The sequence below is a fragment of the Rosa chinensis genome, chromosome 6 (assembly GCF_002994745.2).
Source record: "Rosa chinensis cultivar Old Blush chromosome 6, RchiOBHm-V2, whole genome shotgun sequence".
Taxonomy (NCBI): Eukaryota; Viridiplantae; Streptophyta; class Magnoliopsida; order Rosales; family Rosaceae; genus Rosa; species Rosa chinensis.
In genome coordinates, this window is record NC_037093.1 from 54106814 (window position 1) to 54122339 (window position 15526).

At 36.6% G+C, this 15526-nt stretch overlaps 1 protein-coding gene and 1 long non-coding RNA gene across 4 annotated transcripts; both read right to left on the reverse strand.

The window, feature by feature from the left end:
• Positions 1–1317: 1317 nt before the first annotated feature.
• On the reverse strand, positions 1318–6629 carry LOC112169264 ((-)-kolavenyl diphosphate synthase TPS28, chloroplastic). 2 transcript variants are annotated; one of them, XM_040509323.1, is made up of 16 exons: positions 6312–6629; positions 5696–5776; positions 5466–5563; positions 5180–5277; positions 4965–5110; positions 4685–4868; positions 4324–4538; positions 4087–4207; positions 3869–3981; positions 3354–3580; positions 3079–3194; positions 2751–2849; positions 2379–2627; positions 2146–2272; positions 1800–2003; positions 1318–1679 (listed from the first exon to the last, which is right to left on the reverse strand). In XM_040509323.1, the coding sequence occupies exons 1-16, from the start codon at positions 6412–6414 to the stop codon at positions 1452–1454; spliced, it is 2409 nt and encodes an 802-aa protein (XP_040365257.1). In that variant the 5' UTR covers positions 6415–6629; the 3' UTR covers positions 1318–1451. The 2 variants fall into 2 exon arrangements, with proteins under 2 accessions (XP_040365257.1, XP_024162045.1); XM_024306277.2 differs by having other exon boundaries at positions 4965–5277.
• A 1835-nt stretch (positions 6630–8464) lies between these two features.
• LOC121050249 lies at positions 8465–13394 on the reverse strand. Of its 2 annotated transcripts, none has more exons than XR_005802467.1 (9): positions 13262–13394; positions 13017–13118; positions 12825–12911; positions 12399–12460; positions 11223–12259; positions 10108–10420; positions 9458–9915; positions 9157–9336; positions 8465–8666 (listed from the first exon to the last, which is right to left on the reverse strand). It is a non-coding gene; the product is annotated as an uncharacterized LOC121050249 (long non-coding RNA). The 2 variants fall into 2 exon arrangements; XR_005802466.1 differs by having other exon boundaries at positions 10757–12259.
• Between the last annotated feature and the right edge of the window lie 2132 nt (positions 13395–15526).

The window sequence follows — 15526 nt, forward strand, 5'->3', positions numbered from 1 at the left end:
TCTGGTACTCCGCTTTTTCTTTCAAAGCCCATCACCTTGTCTTTATTTTCCACTTTGTCATGGAATATCTGAGATCAGAGTATCACACTTCCACTTCCAAATCTCATAATATCGTCAAGTGCTTTTTTGGCAGACCCTTTACATGATTTAGTTTACCCTGCAGAGAATGCAGAGATATCATGATGCCTGCCCAACCATGTATATATGTGCGTTGCTTTCTAGCTCTCTTCCTTTTGCCTTGCTTTGGTAGCCCCTAGCATGCGCAGCTAAAAGTAATTTCTTATTTATAGTTCTTGCTGCCTATAGCTATAGGTAATAATTGTTAGCTCATTTTAGCTACAAGTATTTGGTTTACAACGCTTGTGTAATATTTTGTAAGACTTATTTGCCGGAAAATGTCTTGGATTTGAATCCTCAGTGTCTTTCGTTTCAGTATATATACTCTTCATGTGCAAGATAAGGTTGCACATGAGTGACGGTGTTAGCTTGATATATGTACACACTATACATTTCGGGCAAGTGGTTGTCCAACAATACCAAATATCAGGATGTGGGATTTGATGAATTTCCACTTGAGGTTGAAGACCACAAACTGGTTCATCATGTCTTAGTATGCAACGCTGTCTGCCATTGTTAACTTGCTTACACCTAGGAGGAAACCATTACACCAACACGTTTAAAAAGCACCAACTTCCGTACAAAACAAGTCTATGTGGGTTCGCCATCTGTATTTGTCTGCTAACTACATTTGTTCAAACCATCCTACATGTAATCTGATTGTCATTGAATTGGGATATTTTTAAAGTTAGGGGTAAAATTGTGTTGGGTCCTTTAGAATACCTGTTTCAAGTTCTTTCAATTTTGTGCCGTGTTTGATATGTTGTAAATATAATCATTCAGAGCGATCAGTGCTGCTTCTGCACCTTGCAAATGCTTAACTATAAGTATTCTTCTCCCTCACGAGTTTTAATTTGGTTTTCCACGGGTATGATTTTCAGAAAAGGATGGTTCACTCATTCGATATGTCAATCATCAGCTTCTGTGTTTTGTGCCTCTATATTTTTAGCTTAAATATTTTGTATAACTTATAATCATTAGGGTGTGTGTTTTGTGCCTCTGTCTTGAAGCTCATATATTTTTTGTACAACTTACAATCATTTGGGCTGTGTACATAATAATGCAAAAGTTTATAGGCCTCCAAGCCTCCCTAATTAAAACAAATTAAAAGTCTAGAAGCCTCCATCAAATATTATCTGAGAGTACTTAATTAAGACTAATTCTGTGGACTACATAGAAACTTCAAACTATTTAATTTTATTCAAACTGTGGTTCAGAATAACATTGATCCTAGAGAGAAACTGAGAGAAAGGAGGAGGCGGGATGGGAGAAAGAGATCTAGCTAGAACATCTACAATGACCTAATGAGACAAATTTTACATTCTGAACATTCATCAAATTGCTCTCTCGAAGAGTACTTTGTCAATGTGGTGGCTAATAATTTTAGGGTCACAGTAGGTCGAATAATAAAAGCTCCTTGCTACTGAGAAAAAGCTTTGCTTGATTAAGGATTCTATGCCATCCGAAGATTTTAGCACCAATTCCACAAGCTGCTGCATGTCTGATTCTATTGCTTTGGCAGTCATGTTCATTTTTGTTCCGCAGCTGCCATTATTGTTCATCTTAAACAATAAAAAGAAAATATGTCAAGTACTAGCCAATTCATTCAATCCAACATAGACAGTCCGAGACCCAAAAAAAAAACGAAATAACATAGATAGTCCCTATCAATGATATCTAACCTGGTGCTTTTGGTTTTGGCAAAAACGAAGTTGATTGCAAACTTTGTTAGTCAGGCTAAAAAGCAGCTCATGTTCTGGATTATTGGACAACAACCCATCAGTTAGTGAAAGGCCAGCGGTTTGATTTATCGTTTCTACTAGTAGCTCAGCTTCATCTTGATGCCTTCCCCCTATCTCTAGCCACTTCAGTAGCCACTTCTCCCACTATATTTAATCAAAAAAATAATATCGAAAACAGAAAACAATAGTATTAGTGGAACTATAATATATAGACGTGATATTTATCTGAATCATATTCTACAGGTTGATTGGCACTGTGTTACTAGAATAACAATTCTGAACTCACAGATTGACGTAGAGATTGGGTAATGTCTTGGCCATGTAGCACCATTGTGCCCAATGAGAGTTGGCTTAGCATCGCCAACAAAGCCCCAACAATTCCTTGCCCGGCAGTCCTGTTCCTATTCGACCTCCTATAACACAAAACAAAAGTAAATAATAGAAGCCTTCTCAATATTCTTTAAGGGGGTTCACATTCATAATTGCATATGCATTGAATTTGTACTAGTTTATTATTACCTTGCAACTTCATACTCTCGCATATCTGAAAGGTTTTTGAACTCATCAACAAATGCCTTCTTATCTTCACGAGAAGTTTCTCTCTTAAAATAAGCCTCAATCGTGTCAACTAAGCAGGCCGTCTTAGCCCATGCGAGTCGCTCATTTGCTCTTTCAGGTTCAAAAATACTTGCTGCGGCAACAAAATAAGCCATGAGGAGACTTTTTCTGCTTAGTCCATAGCCTCCAATTTTCCATTCTCCGTACCACCTGCATTACGTATGATCGATATGACATTTAATTTCATTATTCACTGGATTCCAAACAATGGTTGAACTAGTTCAAAAAGAAAAGGAAAAATGACCACTAAGGAATTAGGTTTTGTTTGATTACTTTTGAAGGTTGTCCCATTCACTGAGATGTAGTGCTTGGCAATTGTTGAAGTCTAGCTTTGCCAGCTCAAGATACACATTATTGTTAACGTAGGGCATACTAAAAGTGAACAAACAAAGAACCAAGTAAACATTCGTTAGAATCAAAGTTTTCAAAAATAAGAATAAATTGCAAGAATAAATCACAAAGAAGCTGCCCCAAAGGACGAGAGAGAATTTAATAGTGTGAAATTATTTGATTACCTAAATACAGTACTCGATCCAAAACATAGGACGAGAGAAAGAATTTAATAGTGTGAAATTATTGAAGAAATGAAGGAAAATAATACCTGTAGAGAGTCTTGCCAATCCATACGTCATCTTCACCACCATATTGTTCGATATAGAATTTAGTCTCTAGTCGAGGTAAGCTGGCATACCATGGAACATCAAGGGCATATCCCACCTGTTTTTTCAATATTGCCCGTCTCAGTTTAGAATCTTATAAAAAGCGTTTGTAGGATAATCACTATAGTGAATTGTAACTGTCTTATAATAATCTCTCTAGCTAGATGACCTCATAAATTGTCCTTATAAGCACTAAAAACATGCAATTTTGATATACCTCTCCGGGCAAGTCCTTCATTATGATCCACTTGTCTAGAAGCTCGTTTGAAGCTTGCTTCTCCCTAAGGAACTTTGTCGAGAACTCCTTGGCTTCATAGAGTATCTTCTCTCCCGGTAACGCCACCTGACTTGCCCTATACAAGTTGTACATTCCGGTCACAGCCTGGTTCGATTGTCCCGCAAAGCAGAAAAACTCGTCCCCTTTCTTAAAATGCTTAAACACATCTGCACCACCCATATACTACCAAATTAAATTAACTAAAACACAAATCTAATTAATTAGTCTGTTCACTAGATAATTATTGTAATCAGGGGTTTAGGCTCAATGTCCCCCCCCCTTGTATTCGATAGTTTCATTAATCAATGCTAGAGGGCAACCTCACTGACCCTTTATTAAAAATAAAAATAAAACACAAATCTAATTAATTAGTCTGTTCACTAAAAAACAAAATACAAAAAATGGATAAAGTTTTAACGTATTTACACTTGTAACCTGTCCTAAAACAAACTCACCGGCTGACACTCTGTGCCCATGCAACCGGAGCAGTCTGAACCCCATCGCTGTGTCATCGATGTCTTGAACCTCTGAGTTTCTCGCCCAGCAAATCCCTTTCTCAGTCCAGTACCTTCATGATATTATTGCCCAAATTTAATTAGAAAACTAGCTAATATATACATACGTGCGTTAGTTAACAAACTTGTCATTAATTACTGCATGTCGGGATCCGTACTTGGCAACGTAGTTCATACACTCCTTAATCTCCGGCTCGAAGTATCTGCACAATCCTAACCTCTGCAACCGATCCACAGCCCACATGTGTTCGAACAAGTCGACTGGGTAAACATTAGGGACTGAAAAGCAAGACAAAACGAACATCAAGTCCTTTGCTCCAAATACTGGATAAGTGACAGTTTGGCTTGGACAATTGGCTTGCATGCAGTAAATCGAGTCAGTAAAACCTACATACCTCCTCCATTGAACTTGCGGACTGCTCTGGACAGATACGACATGCATTTTCCGTCCTTGGTCTGCTGAGCCGCGTAGGCAGTGGACGCCGGAGAGAACAAAAACGAGCCGTCTTGGGACTGGAGTTTCAGAAGCTTTTCCCAGTCGACACCTGCCATCCCTTCCACGCTATGAAGAAGCGTTGTGGCCACTTTGTGCAGTATGTCCTTGGGTATCCTACTCCAACACCCACAAGCATTAATCATTACACGCGTATATAAAGACGGGGAACCACATTATACTATACTTGCATGGATAAGGTTTACTTTTCAGAAAACCCAAAAAAAGAAAAGAAAAAAAAAAGAATAAAAGTAAAAACTTACTTGGTTAGTTTTAAGTTTCTGCAGGCATAGATCTTATGCAACACAGGAGAGTCATCAGGCACTTCAAGGTTTAAGCTCCGAGCTATTTCCAGAACAGAGGGAAACGCAACTTCGAACCCTATAGGCATGTGTTCGATATTCTCTTCTTCCAGCTTGTTTAGGTTTTCCTTGAAAAACTTCATTCCTGTATAAGAGCAATGACCAAATTGATTAATATTATCGTCGGCCTAAAAAAGATGGCAAACAACTGAGAGTGTTAATATTTGCATCGATCCCTTACCTTTGTCGCATTTGTCGGGGTGGAGATTCCACGACTTCAAAGCGACGACGCAGGCGAGGGTGCTGATGATCCGATCGTGGGCGGAGTAGATGTCCTCGTAGCCCCAAGAACCATCTTCGAGTTGGTTGTTGGCAATCCATTCGAGGCTGGAAGGGAATTGAGGTGAATCAGTTTCATTTACATTTTCAATCAAAGCAACCCAGGCGGTGTCGTACGCTGATACGCTGATCTCCCCATCCTCCATAGAAGACAGCATGGACTTGATGGAGTCCACATGTTCCTTGATGATCTCGGTTGTTGCAGAGTCGTCGTCCTAATTTTATTTTTTAAAATAACAATAATAATAATAAATGGACAAGAAAATATTTTCTTAATTTTTGTGAACCAATGAATACATGGAACAGAAAGAGATAGTGTATTTGGGACAGCTGATTTCATCCCCTCTTAATTGGGCCAAATTTAAAGATTGTTAAGTATGTATTAGAGTAATCAATTAAGGACCTTGGTAGGAGGAGCCTCTTCATCTTCTTGTGTGTCATCCCCCACGATCGTATGATTCTTACGCCACTTTATCACTGGTTGCAACACGTCTGCATAATCTGGACAAAGAATGGAGTGTGTAATTTTATTTGATATATGGTAGAAAGTTTTTAAGAAAAAAAGTAAAGAGGTACTTTAAATTTTAGCTTATCTTTTGAAAAGGTGGAAATGGAAAAGAATCGAATACTTACCTTTGGTGCGAGGTTTGGAAACCGCATTGCAGATTGAGGGAAGAACCCTTTTGTCTTTAAACCCAAACAACCAAAGACCACCTGTAAACGATGGTACAGATTGGTAAATGACAATTCACTTCTAACCTGTAGTTAACTAAGAAAATGAAAAGGGGGGTGATTGTGAATGGAAAAGACAAGGGTGGAAATATAAATGATTAACGGTGCCCGAGGTGGCAGTTACTGATAGAGAAATACACAAGGTTGCCAATATTGAGGAGACTAGACTTGGAGAGAGAATCAAGATTCAACAGCAGAAGCACATGATGTTTCAGGCCTCTCTCTGATAAAGAAACACAGACAAAACTCTGACGGCCGGAATTACAGATAAACAAACAAAGAGAAGAAAAACCAAGCCGGCCGGAGTTCATAAGATGATGATCAATTCTCAAGATAGACCTTGAATCATGCATGCAACCAAAGAAAACAAATGGGGATGAAAAATCAAGATCCAAAACCAAGAAAAGAGTGAAGGAGAAGGGAAATTAAAAACACAGCTGAGAGAAGAGAAAGAGATAGAGAAAACAGAGGTACATGACTATGAAAGATTCAATTAATTAAATGGGCAAAGACTTACCCGGTAAATGTTTAGGTTGATTGTGGTTGGAGAAAGGAGATGAAGAGAGCGAAAGAGAAGGTGGGAGAGAGAGAGAGAGGTGGTGGGTGGAATGAGAAGACATGATGATGATGTTGGGTGTGGGTGAGGGTGTTGTTTGGGTGTAGAGAGTAGAGGAAGCAGGTTAAGGTAGGCTGGGTGCGGTGGAGGGATTAGGCGAGAGATTTAAAGAGAGAGTAAATGAAATTAAAAGAAAAGAGAGATTGAGAGATGGGAAATGTTGCAAGGCTTTTAGGAGTAGAGGAGGAAGCAAACAGACAGAAGGGACTTCCCAAGAGATTCTCGCTAATAGGTGCATGGCATCATATATCTTCAACACACGCGCACTTCCTCTATATATCGAAGTGAGGGCGCTCCTGTCCTTTTAATTTGGGGGGGTTCCCTCTAGCCTCTCATTATATTTTCAAATTTCCTAATTGCTTGTCTATTTGTTGCTTCATGTTTGTGTTTGTATGGAACGACAATTCAGAGATGCATGGACTTCGCAACGATGTAATATGAAATTAAATTCCAATATGGTTTATATTTGGTTTGTGAATCAAATAATTATCCAAGTACATGGAATTTAACCTCATGGAACCTTTTAACAAGGTATTGAAAAACCTCGTAGCATAAAACAACTTATATCATAGCCATGACATTAAATAAGATATATTTAGAATAGGTAACTAATAAATAACATAGGTATGAGACATTTAAGACTTTATAACTTTTGACAAGATATTAAAGATATATGAGAAAATTAGATATAAATCCAAAAATATAAGCTTCTATTGAGAAAAACCCATAGATATTTTTCTTTCAATTTACACCCATTCTACATAAGCAAACCTTCCATATAGAGTATATGTCTATAATTAATAGTTTTTCTCATTCTTTGATATACCTAATATGTCCTTCTAATTATGGAGAGTCAAAAAAAGTATCTTGCTTAATCTTATCATCCATTTGAATTTGAAATATTAAGCTAAAAAGTCAATTCATTTGGACTTTAATTATCATAATCAATTACGTCCTTAATTTCTTCCTTACTTTATATTTTGATTACTGACTTGAGTATATATTTCTAGATATGCTCATTACAATAGTAGTGTTGTAAATATTATTATCTATATGGCTGTCCACGTAAATACTCATTAGTTATGTACTTTGATGTAAACCCTACCTCTATATAAAGGAGGCTAATGAGACTGAATGAGAAGGCTCTACCTCCTCCTACATTTTGTTTCTCTATTCTCTCTCCATATTATCTCTACTTTATAACACGTTATCAGCACGCTCTGCTATTGGTTTTTTTTAAAACTCTATGATGATCCACGAGTTTATGGTGCAACGTTGTTGCTATCACTATGCCAAAATCCTTATCAGACGACAGACAGAAACTGTTGTCTGATTTGGAGTGCCACCGTTGTAGAGCGAGCCGTTGTCTGTTGAAAATTCAGACAACGGTGGAACACAGTTGTCTGATAAACAAACAGACAACGGGTATGTGTTATAACTGTTGTGTGATGGCTCGATAGATGGCTCGGCAGATGCCATGCGCAGCTGCGCAGCAGTTGAAGTGCTGCCTTCAGACAACAGTGCTTGGTTTCAAGTTGTTGTATGTTAAGCATATCAGACAACATACTTTTATTTTTTTGTGTTGTCTGATTGATCCTCAAACTTCAGTGCTTAGACTATATCTATTGTATGATCAACATTTGGGACAACGGAGTTCAATTGCAACTGTTGTCTGATTTAGTTTTTGGACAACAGAGTTTAATTGCTTCTGTTGTGTGAGTATAAATTAGAAGAGACTGATTTGTTAAAAACTGATGTGTGATATGAACGATTGCAGTGTGTTTGTCCCAATTTTGGCCATTCAGACAACGGGCAGTTGTCATTATATCTCTATTCTGTTGTCTGATTATTTGAACATTCCATTCCTGAATTAAATTGTACATTTATTTGATCCATTTACCAAATGAACAATAGTTCATCAAATATAAACATTGCCAACCATCAAATATAAACTTTGCAAACCACTAATCATTGAAGCCAACATTTCAAATAAGAAAAGCATTCTAGTGCATGCCCATCTACTTGGGACATCAAAAAGCTGATACATATATATGTATTGTTCCAAAACATGCCACATGGTGCATGATAATGTACCAGCAGAGAAGCACAAAAAAGATGCTTTCCATATCAAAATTGTACCGGCAACAAGCGCACTACTTCAAGGCTCATGCACATATGTGTTGACAACAAACTTCCCCCACTCATTTCGCACTTGATCGATATCCGCTTGGGTCGGCTGCTGCCTCTCCTCTCCCACTAAAATTGATTTAATATATCAAAGGGTTTACTTAATCATTTTGATGAATGAGGCATGAACATAATAACAAAGTTATGAGAAATTAAGTCAAGTGACTATATTTTCTCTACCAGATTTTTGTACCTGCCAGATTTTCATACCAAACTAACTAACTGCCAGATTTTTATACCTAAACATGAGAAGCAAAGGCATGCCACTGAGAATCATATGAATGGTTAAATAAAATTACCATGCTTAGGACTCAAAAACTTACAGTTAACACAAAAGATCCCTATATAAATTAAAATCACTGAACTAGATACGGAGTCAACATTAGTAGTTTTGAACATAAAATTCCGAACAAAGCATGTTACGTGTATCCCATAAAAGCTAAGTCAACCAACAATATATTCTGACAAGGAAATTTACAGATCCGGTTCCTCTTTTACTAAGAAAAAACCCCATGCTATTAGTTATTTCAAAGTTGCAAATAGTAATGGCAGTACACACCTGATTTTGCTCAAAAAATTTTGTTAGGACATTATGCTCCCCAAGCAGAACTTCACCTGCTATTGGCTTTTGTAAACCCATTATTAGTTTCAGCAAAGTACTCTTGCCACATCCATTTGGCCCAATAATGGCCAGTTTCTCTCCTCTTTCAATTGTGAGATTTGCTCTGCTAAACAACACCTGGTAGACCACAGATATGGTTGCAATTAATACACACAATTTGCAGATGAATAGATCTTTTTAAGGTGAAAAAAAAATGGCTTGTAGCACTTTTACTTGTGAACAAAATATGTAAACCCACCTTACCTCCAAATGGAGCAAATCTCCCACTTCTTCCCCATTCAGGAAACCTGATCCTGATCTGTTTCTTCTTGAACAGCCTTTCAACAAGATCCTCTTCCTGAAGTTTCTCCAACTTCTGTTCTTGCAAAGAAAAAAATAAAAAAAGTTAGATAAAGAATTAGAGGTGGCCAATTAGATGATCTATGTAAATACCCGGTGAATAGATAATCAATCTTATTAATGCATACAGATGATCTATGTAATGCATACAAACATTACAAGGTATACATTAGAAAATGAACTGCAATTTCAGCTCATGATAAAAGAATAATCCTTAACCCAACAAAACACACTTGAAGTTCAACAAAACAGTAACGATATCCTATAGCATTGACATCGATTTTCTTCAAGGCCCACTTTTAGAATCCCTTGTAGATTTCGACCAAGATTGGTTATTATTAGAACTTGGATTCCTCCCTGCAACTCAAAAACCAAAATCAGCTTCAGAACAACAACAAAAAATCAAAACTTTATCTCAATCTAAAACCTCAAATAGAAATCAATGTTTACCCAGTTCTATAAACATTCTTTAAGTTGTTTATTTATCCTAGGAAACCAAATAGAGACGTAGCAGAAATTAATGATGAATTATAGGAATAAGGAAGAGACCTCGACAAACTGACCAACTCGAGCAGAGGAGCAAAGGATTTGGACGATGATCTTCTTCTGCTGCTGTTCCTAGTAACCTCCTTGTTGTTGTGGTTATTGTTGTTGCTGGGTCTTCTTCTCCACCACTTCTTCTTCCAGATTTATAGATCAATGTACCCGAGAAACCCCCTCCCTTTTTCCTCCTCATTCAATGTATCCTTCTGGAAATCCCTCTACGAAAACTATCTTCATCATCTCGATGGTTTCTCTTCCTAGAACGAGCTCCCCCCATGGTGAAAATCTGGTAATCAATGACTCAATATATACCTAGAAACTGCAGCAGAACAATGCTCTATCCATTCAATTACCAAACTTGAAAATACACAAGTAGAGAGTACAGAAAATAAGTAAGTATCCAGTACAATCAATTCACCCAAAACTCCATTATAATCATATTCATTATGATTAGCACTACAGATTGAAAATATGAATTGGTATTAACAGCCAATGTCAATCCTTCATAATCCCAATTTCCTTTAAGCAACGTCATATATTCCTACCATTTATAAAATCAACCAGGAATAATGAAAATAAGAACCGCAAGCAAACATTAATTTTATGAATCAGTCGAGCATAAAAATCATTAACACCTATTTATTGAGTTACTAACTTGCTATTCTTTTTTTTTTTTTTAATCGATACTCGTTTGCTAGTGGTCACGAGAATCTGGTTCTGAACTTCATCCTCACAATCAGATCCACCTCTTACCTTGCATGGAGTGAAGAAACAACCAAAACACTGTAAGCGGTCAAACAAATATAGCATATAAGCAAAATGGGCCTTTTAGTTTTCATGTTGACGAAGTACGTAGACACTGGATTGAAAGTAATATCAACTGTTATCCAGGGTGTGAAATCAGTGTTCATTTAAATAAATTTAATATAAATTACAGAAACACACACACACACACATGCACATCCAGTGTTCATTTAAATGAATTTAATATAAATTACAGAAAAACGCGTGCGCCCGCACATATGTGTGTGCGTGTGTAGAGCAACATAATGTTCATACAGAACTGCAAGACAAGGTATGGCAGGCACAATTGAATCAATGATATTTTGTATAAAACAAACCTGTTGCCCAAATTCAAGTTCTCCGACAGACTGAATTAATGAAGAAAACCAGAACACATCAGAATAAGAGTTCCCATTGTTGTCATTGTAATGTTCGTACAAAACAAAAAACAGAGTTAGAATAAACCTTTAGAAATTAATGGCGGAGGAAATTAAATAATATATAGAAAAGTGAGTGTTTTACTGTCAAAGAAAGGTCGTGCATAGTACAGAAGCAAGACAAGGAATAAGTTCACAAAATTTTACTTGCTTATTAAGTTTGGAAAGAACTTTTTTGAGACCAATTATAGGCTTGTATGACCATATAGGCCAAGTGAAAGTTCTGTTTTTGGTAACCATATATATCTCTGCTCATGCAGGTATGATAACTACCTAAAACGTAATTACCTTCAACAGTTGTAGGACAGACTCAACAGCCTCTCTTGGGCTTTTCTTGTCAGCATCTCTAACCATAGCTACAACATGTGGAATTGCATGCAAGTTATAAAAACAACTATTATATCTAGAAGGTCCTTGACAACTTCACATGCATAATTTAACATTTCTTAGATATGATGATAGCGATGTATATCTCACAAGTTGAACTGTCAGATAGATGAGTAAGACACATTTTTGAAATGATTCTTCAGCGCACTTAATCCATATTTTTGTGGACTTGTGTTAGGTCCATATCAGTTGAGAACTGAGCATGGGTAATGAAATGCTACAGTATTTCTAATAACAGAAGAATGTCCAAGTATTTTACGGCAAACTGTTCAAACAGGTGATATAAAAGTACAAATGGTATGTTCCTGCTTGCTCTTTATTTCTCTGATATAGACTCTAGTTCACTTGTATCATACTTCTTGAGTTTTTGATGAATATAAGTTGTATAACATGAGACATTTCAATATTTCATATACACTGTGCAAATCATACAAACTAGCCAACCATGGCACATGACGAACAACTTATTACATATCCTACCTCGTTGCATTACCTCAAGAAAGTATTTGGGAATATCATGGAAGTCATTTGGCCTGGCAACTTGTTATTTTCTGGAGTAAGATCACCACAACAAAAATAATTTAATAAAAGAATACTAAAAGATGAAAAGCTATTTAGAATAAGCCAATAAGGACCACTACAAAAAAGGAACATGTATTAAAAAACTATAACATGAGAGAAACTAATAACTTGAGTTCAGCAGATCTTTTATCCACCAGCAGCTTGCATAATTCAACCTTCAACCACACCACCTGCAGGTAGAACTTATATAAATCTCAATATCTAGTAGTGCATTTACAATATTAAACAAAAATTCAGAGCTTGGACCCAATTATTATGAGGCGAAAACCATTAAACAAATCTAATTTTATTCAGAAACATATGAACAGCAAAGCTGAAACCAACAAATGCAACTAAATTTCAAATTTTCAAGTCAAAAGTCAAAACAGAAAGGCAAAAAGTGACAGATGCAATTCGAACCCAGAAATCCAGAAGGACAAAACAGATCACATATCCAATTTTAATCTCATATCAGTCATATTTATAGCGTATAGCAAAAGTAACAGATGCAATTCGAACCCAGAAATCGAAGCAAGAAAGATGGCAGCAACTTACCAAGCTTGAAGTTTCCGAAATTGAGTCGAAAACTGAAATCGAAGCTGCTTCACCTAGTAGAGTTCGAGCCAAACCCAAACTTGAAGACTGAAAATTGAATACCCAGAAGAAGAAATTAAGAGGAAGCCATAAATCGATTGAAGAGTGAAGACCCAGAAGCATAAATTAAGAGAAACAAAAACCCAGACTCACCACGCACCATCAGTCCATCACGGCGTCACCGTCGAAGAAAGAAAAGGCGTCGTGCGGCCATTCCAGAGAGAGACACAGAGAGAGAGAGAGAGGAGAGCGGGGCTGCAGAAGAGAGAGAGAGGCGAGCTTTAGTCGAAAACTTTTAGGTCAGATCGAGTTTCAGGCGTTTTAGCCTAATCAGGAAATTAAAACATGGTAGAATGGGGCGAAGAGACCAAATCTAGAGAAGGAGAAGAGGGAGTTACCTTCGTGGTGATGTTGCTTAGAATCAAAACTTTGGGTTTCTTCCTTTTTGGTTTGCAGGTGAGGAGAGATGAGAGAGGAAATGGTTGGCTTCTAAGAGTTAGACACGAACAAGAAGAGGAGCCTGAAGGTAGAGTTACTTTGTGCAAGCCGAGTGGGGACACAAAGTCACTAAGGCCCTAACTAAAGGCGGGCTTTTTTTTTTTTTTTTTTTTTTTAACTTTTTCACACAACGCATGTATGAAATTAAGTTGTCTGATCATGTACATGTTAAATTTGAGTTAAGCAGCAAGGAGGGAAAATTCCCGCCTATGTGCAATCAAAGAAGCAGTTTTGACATTAGGGACATACATTTCTCATTCAGACAACACAAATAAGTCATTCCGTTGTAGGAGCTTAAATCGTGTACCAGCATTTCACTCAAATATTGGCCTTTTTGGGGCTACTCACTCACATTTTGGGGTACATGTGATTTTCTTCCAAACTTGCACAACGGAAACAAAAAAATGCGTTGTATGTTGTTTTGCAACTTACTCTCATACAACATATACAACAATACTGTTGTGCAAGGTGAGTCAAAATTTCGACCCAAATTTGAGCAAGGTGAGGGGGAATTTTTTTTTACATTCAGACAACAGACAAATCCTTAAAACTGTTGTACAATAATCTTGGACCCAAAAAAATTGATGTACGACCTCCTTATACAATGCAAATCTCATTAAACCTGTTGTGTGAAGCAGTTTCAGTGATCACACAACGGAAATTTTTTTTTCGTTGTCTAAAAAGTGTAGTGTGATGAAGTTTTTGGCATAGTGTATTAACTATAACTTATGATCTATGAGTTTATTTATGATCTATGTCATTTATGCATATCAGTTTTTATAAAGATAATTCAGCATCATATGTATATAGCCGATACTCAATGCCACGAACACTGTTCCTTATATATGCTATGCGTTTGCTTTGACTATATTCCATTTTTGAGATATAGGAATCGCACCTCACTTTGCCCTTAATCAATCTTATAATCATAAGGGTGCCATTGATTCTTGCTTCATATACTTATATACATATGTTTATTTCTTATATATATATTGTGGTTATAGTCGTATAAATATGTGATATTATCTCTAGCACAAGGACATTTTTTTTCTTCTGTTTTGTTTTCAAGTCTGATACGTCTCCCATAAACATTATCATATTTATTCTTTTTCCTTATGGTTTGAGATTTAATAATGTTGCTAGAAAATCTGAAAGAGACGTTGAATGGGTTATCATGATCCTTCTCCTCTTTCTGTTGGTAATCGGTTGTACAGACCGGAGTCATATTCAATTGATGATACAGACTCAATGGAGTATAACAACAGCAGCCGCTACAATATTAGCTACCAGATATGCATCGATTTGGGAAATAAATTAGTTACAGATCTGATTTTTGCCGATGGCTAGGGATCTATAATTCTACAGAAGAAAGCTAGCTAATCATCCGAAATAGATTTGTTCTTTCTCTATCACATATATATATATATATATATATTTCATTACTACAGCATATCAATTATTTAATTCATATATGCTTTGTTACTGATTATCTTTTTACATATGCAAGGTTAAGTCGTACACAACAGAGCTATTAACTAAATTGGTTGATAGAACACACAGTTGATAACTGTTGCAGACTTCGGTGAGGAAATAAATTTGTTTGGTTCTTTATCAAAACAATTGATTATTCTAGAAATAGTGGACTAGTTTTCCTTTGGTCTACAATCCCAGTACGGGTGAGCTTAACTTATCAAGGTATATTTTTATTTTAACCTCTGTATTTATTGCTTGATCAGACCATCTTATATTGTAATAAAAATAATCGAGACCTGAAGTCTCTTGATTCAATTACAGAGGGCCAGAAGTTCCTCAAAATTATACAATGATCAAAATCGCATGTTGCTTGATCCCTGATCATATGGGAACCTGAAGTTCCTCTAGGGTCATGAAATTTTCTCACAACTTATGCAATTAACGAGGGCCAGAAGATCCTCGACGTAATATATGAACTCACATATTTTTGATCCCCAATAATTATAAGAGGCCGGAAGTTTCTCAAAAAAAAAAAAATTTGGTATTGGGGTTCCCTCCTCTGTACGATAATGTGAATTTGAAGTTAATCTTGAACACTTGGCCAAAGCTAGAGGCTATGTTCTCCACAAGATAAAATTATGTTCTTGTGTGATTAGAGGAGCGAAGAAAGATTATCATTTAGTGAAGTTAAC

Bases quoted from the DNA above. Each gene is read 5' to 3' on its own strand.
- LOC112169264 (XM_024306277.2), bottom strand. From the start codon at position 6,414: ATGTCTTCTCATTCCACCCACCACCTCTCTCTCTCTCTCCCACCTTCT. The intron at 5,278-5,465 runs GTCCTTAATTGA...AAATAAAATTAG, and splicing joins AAGAGGCTCCTCCTACCAAG to GACGACGACTCTGCAACAAC. The intron at 1,680-1,799 runs GTTAGATATCAT...TTATTGTTTAAG, and splicing joins GCCAAAACCAAAAGCACCAG to ATGAACAATAATGGCAGCTG.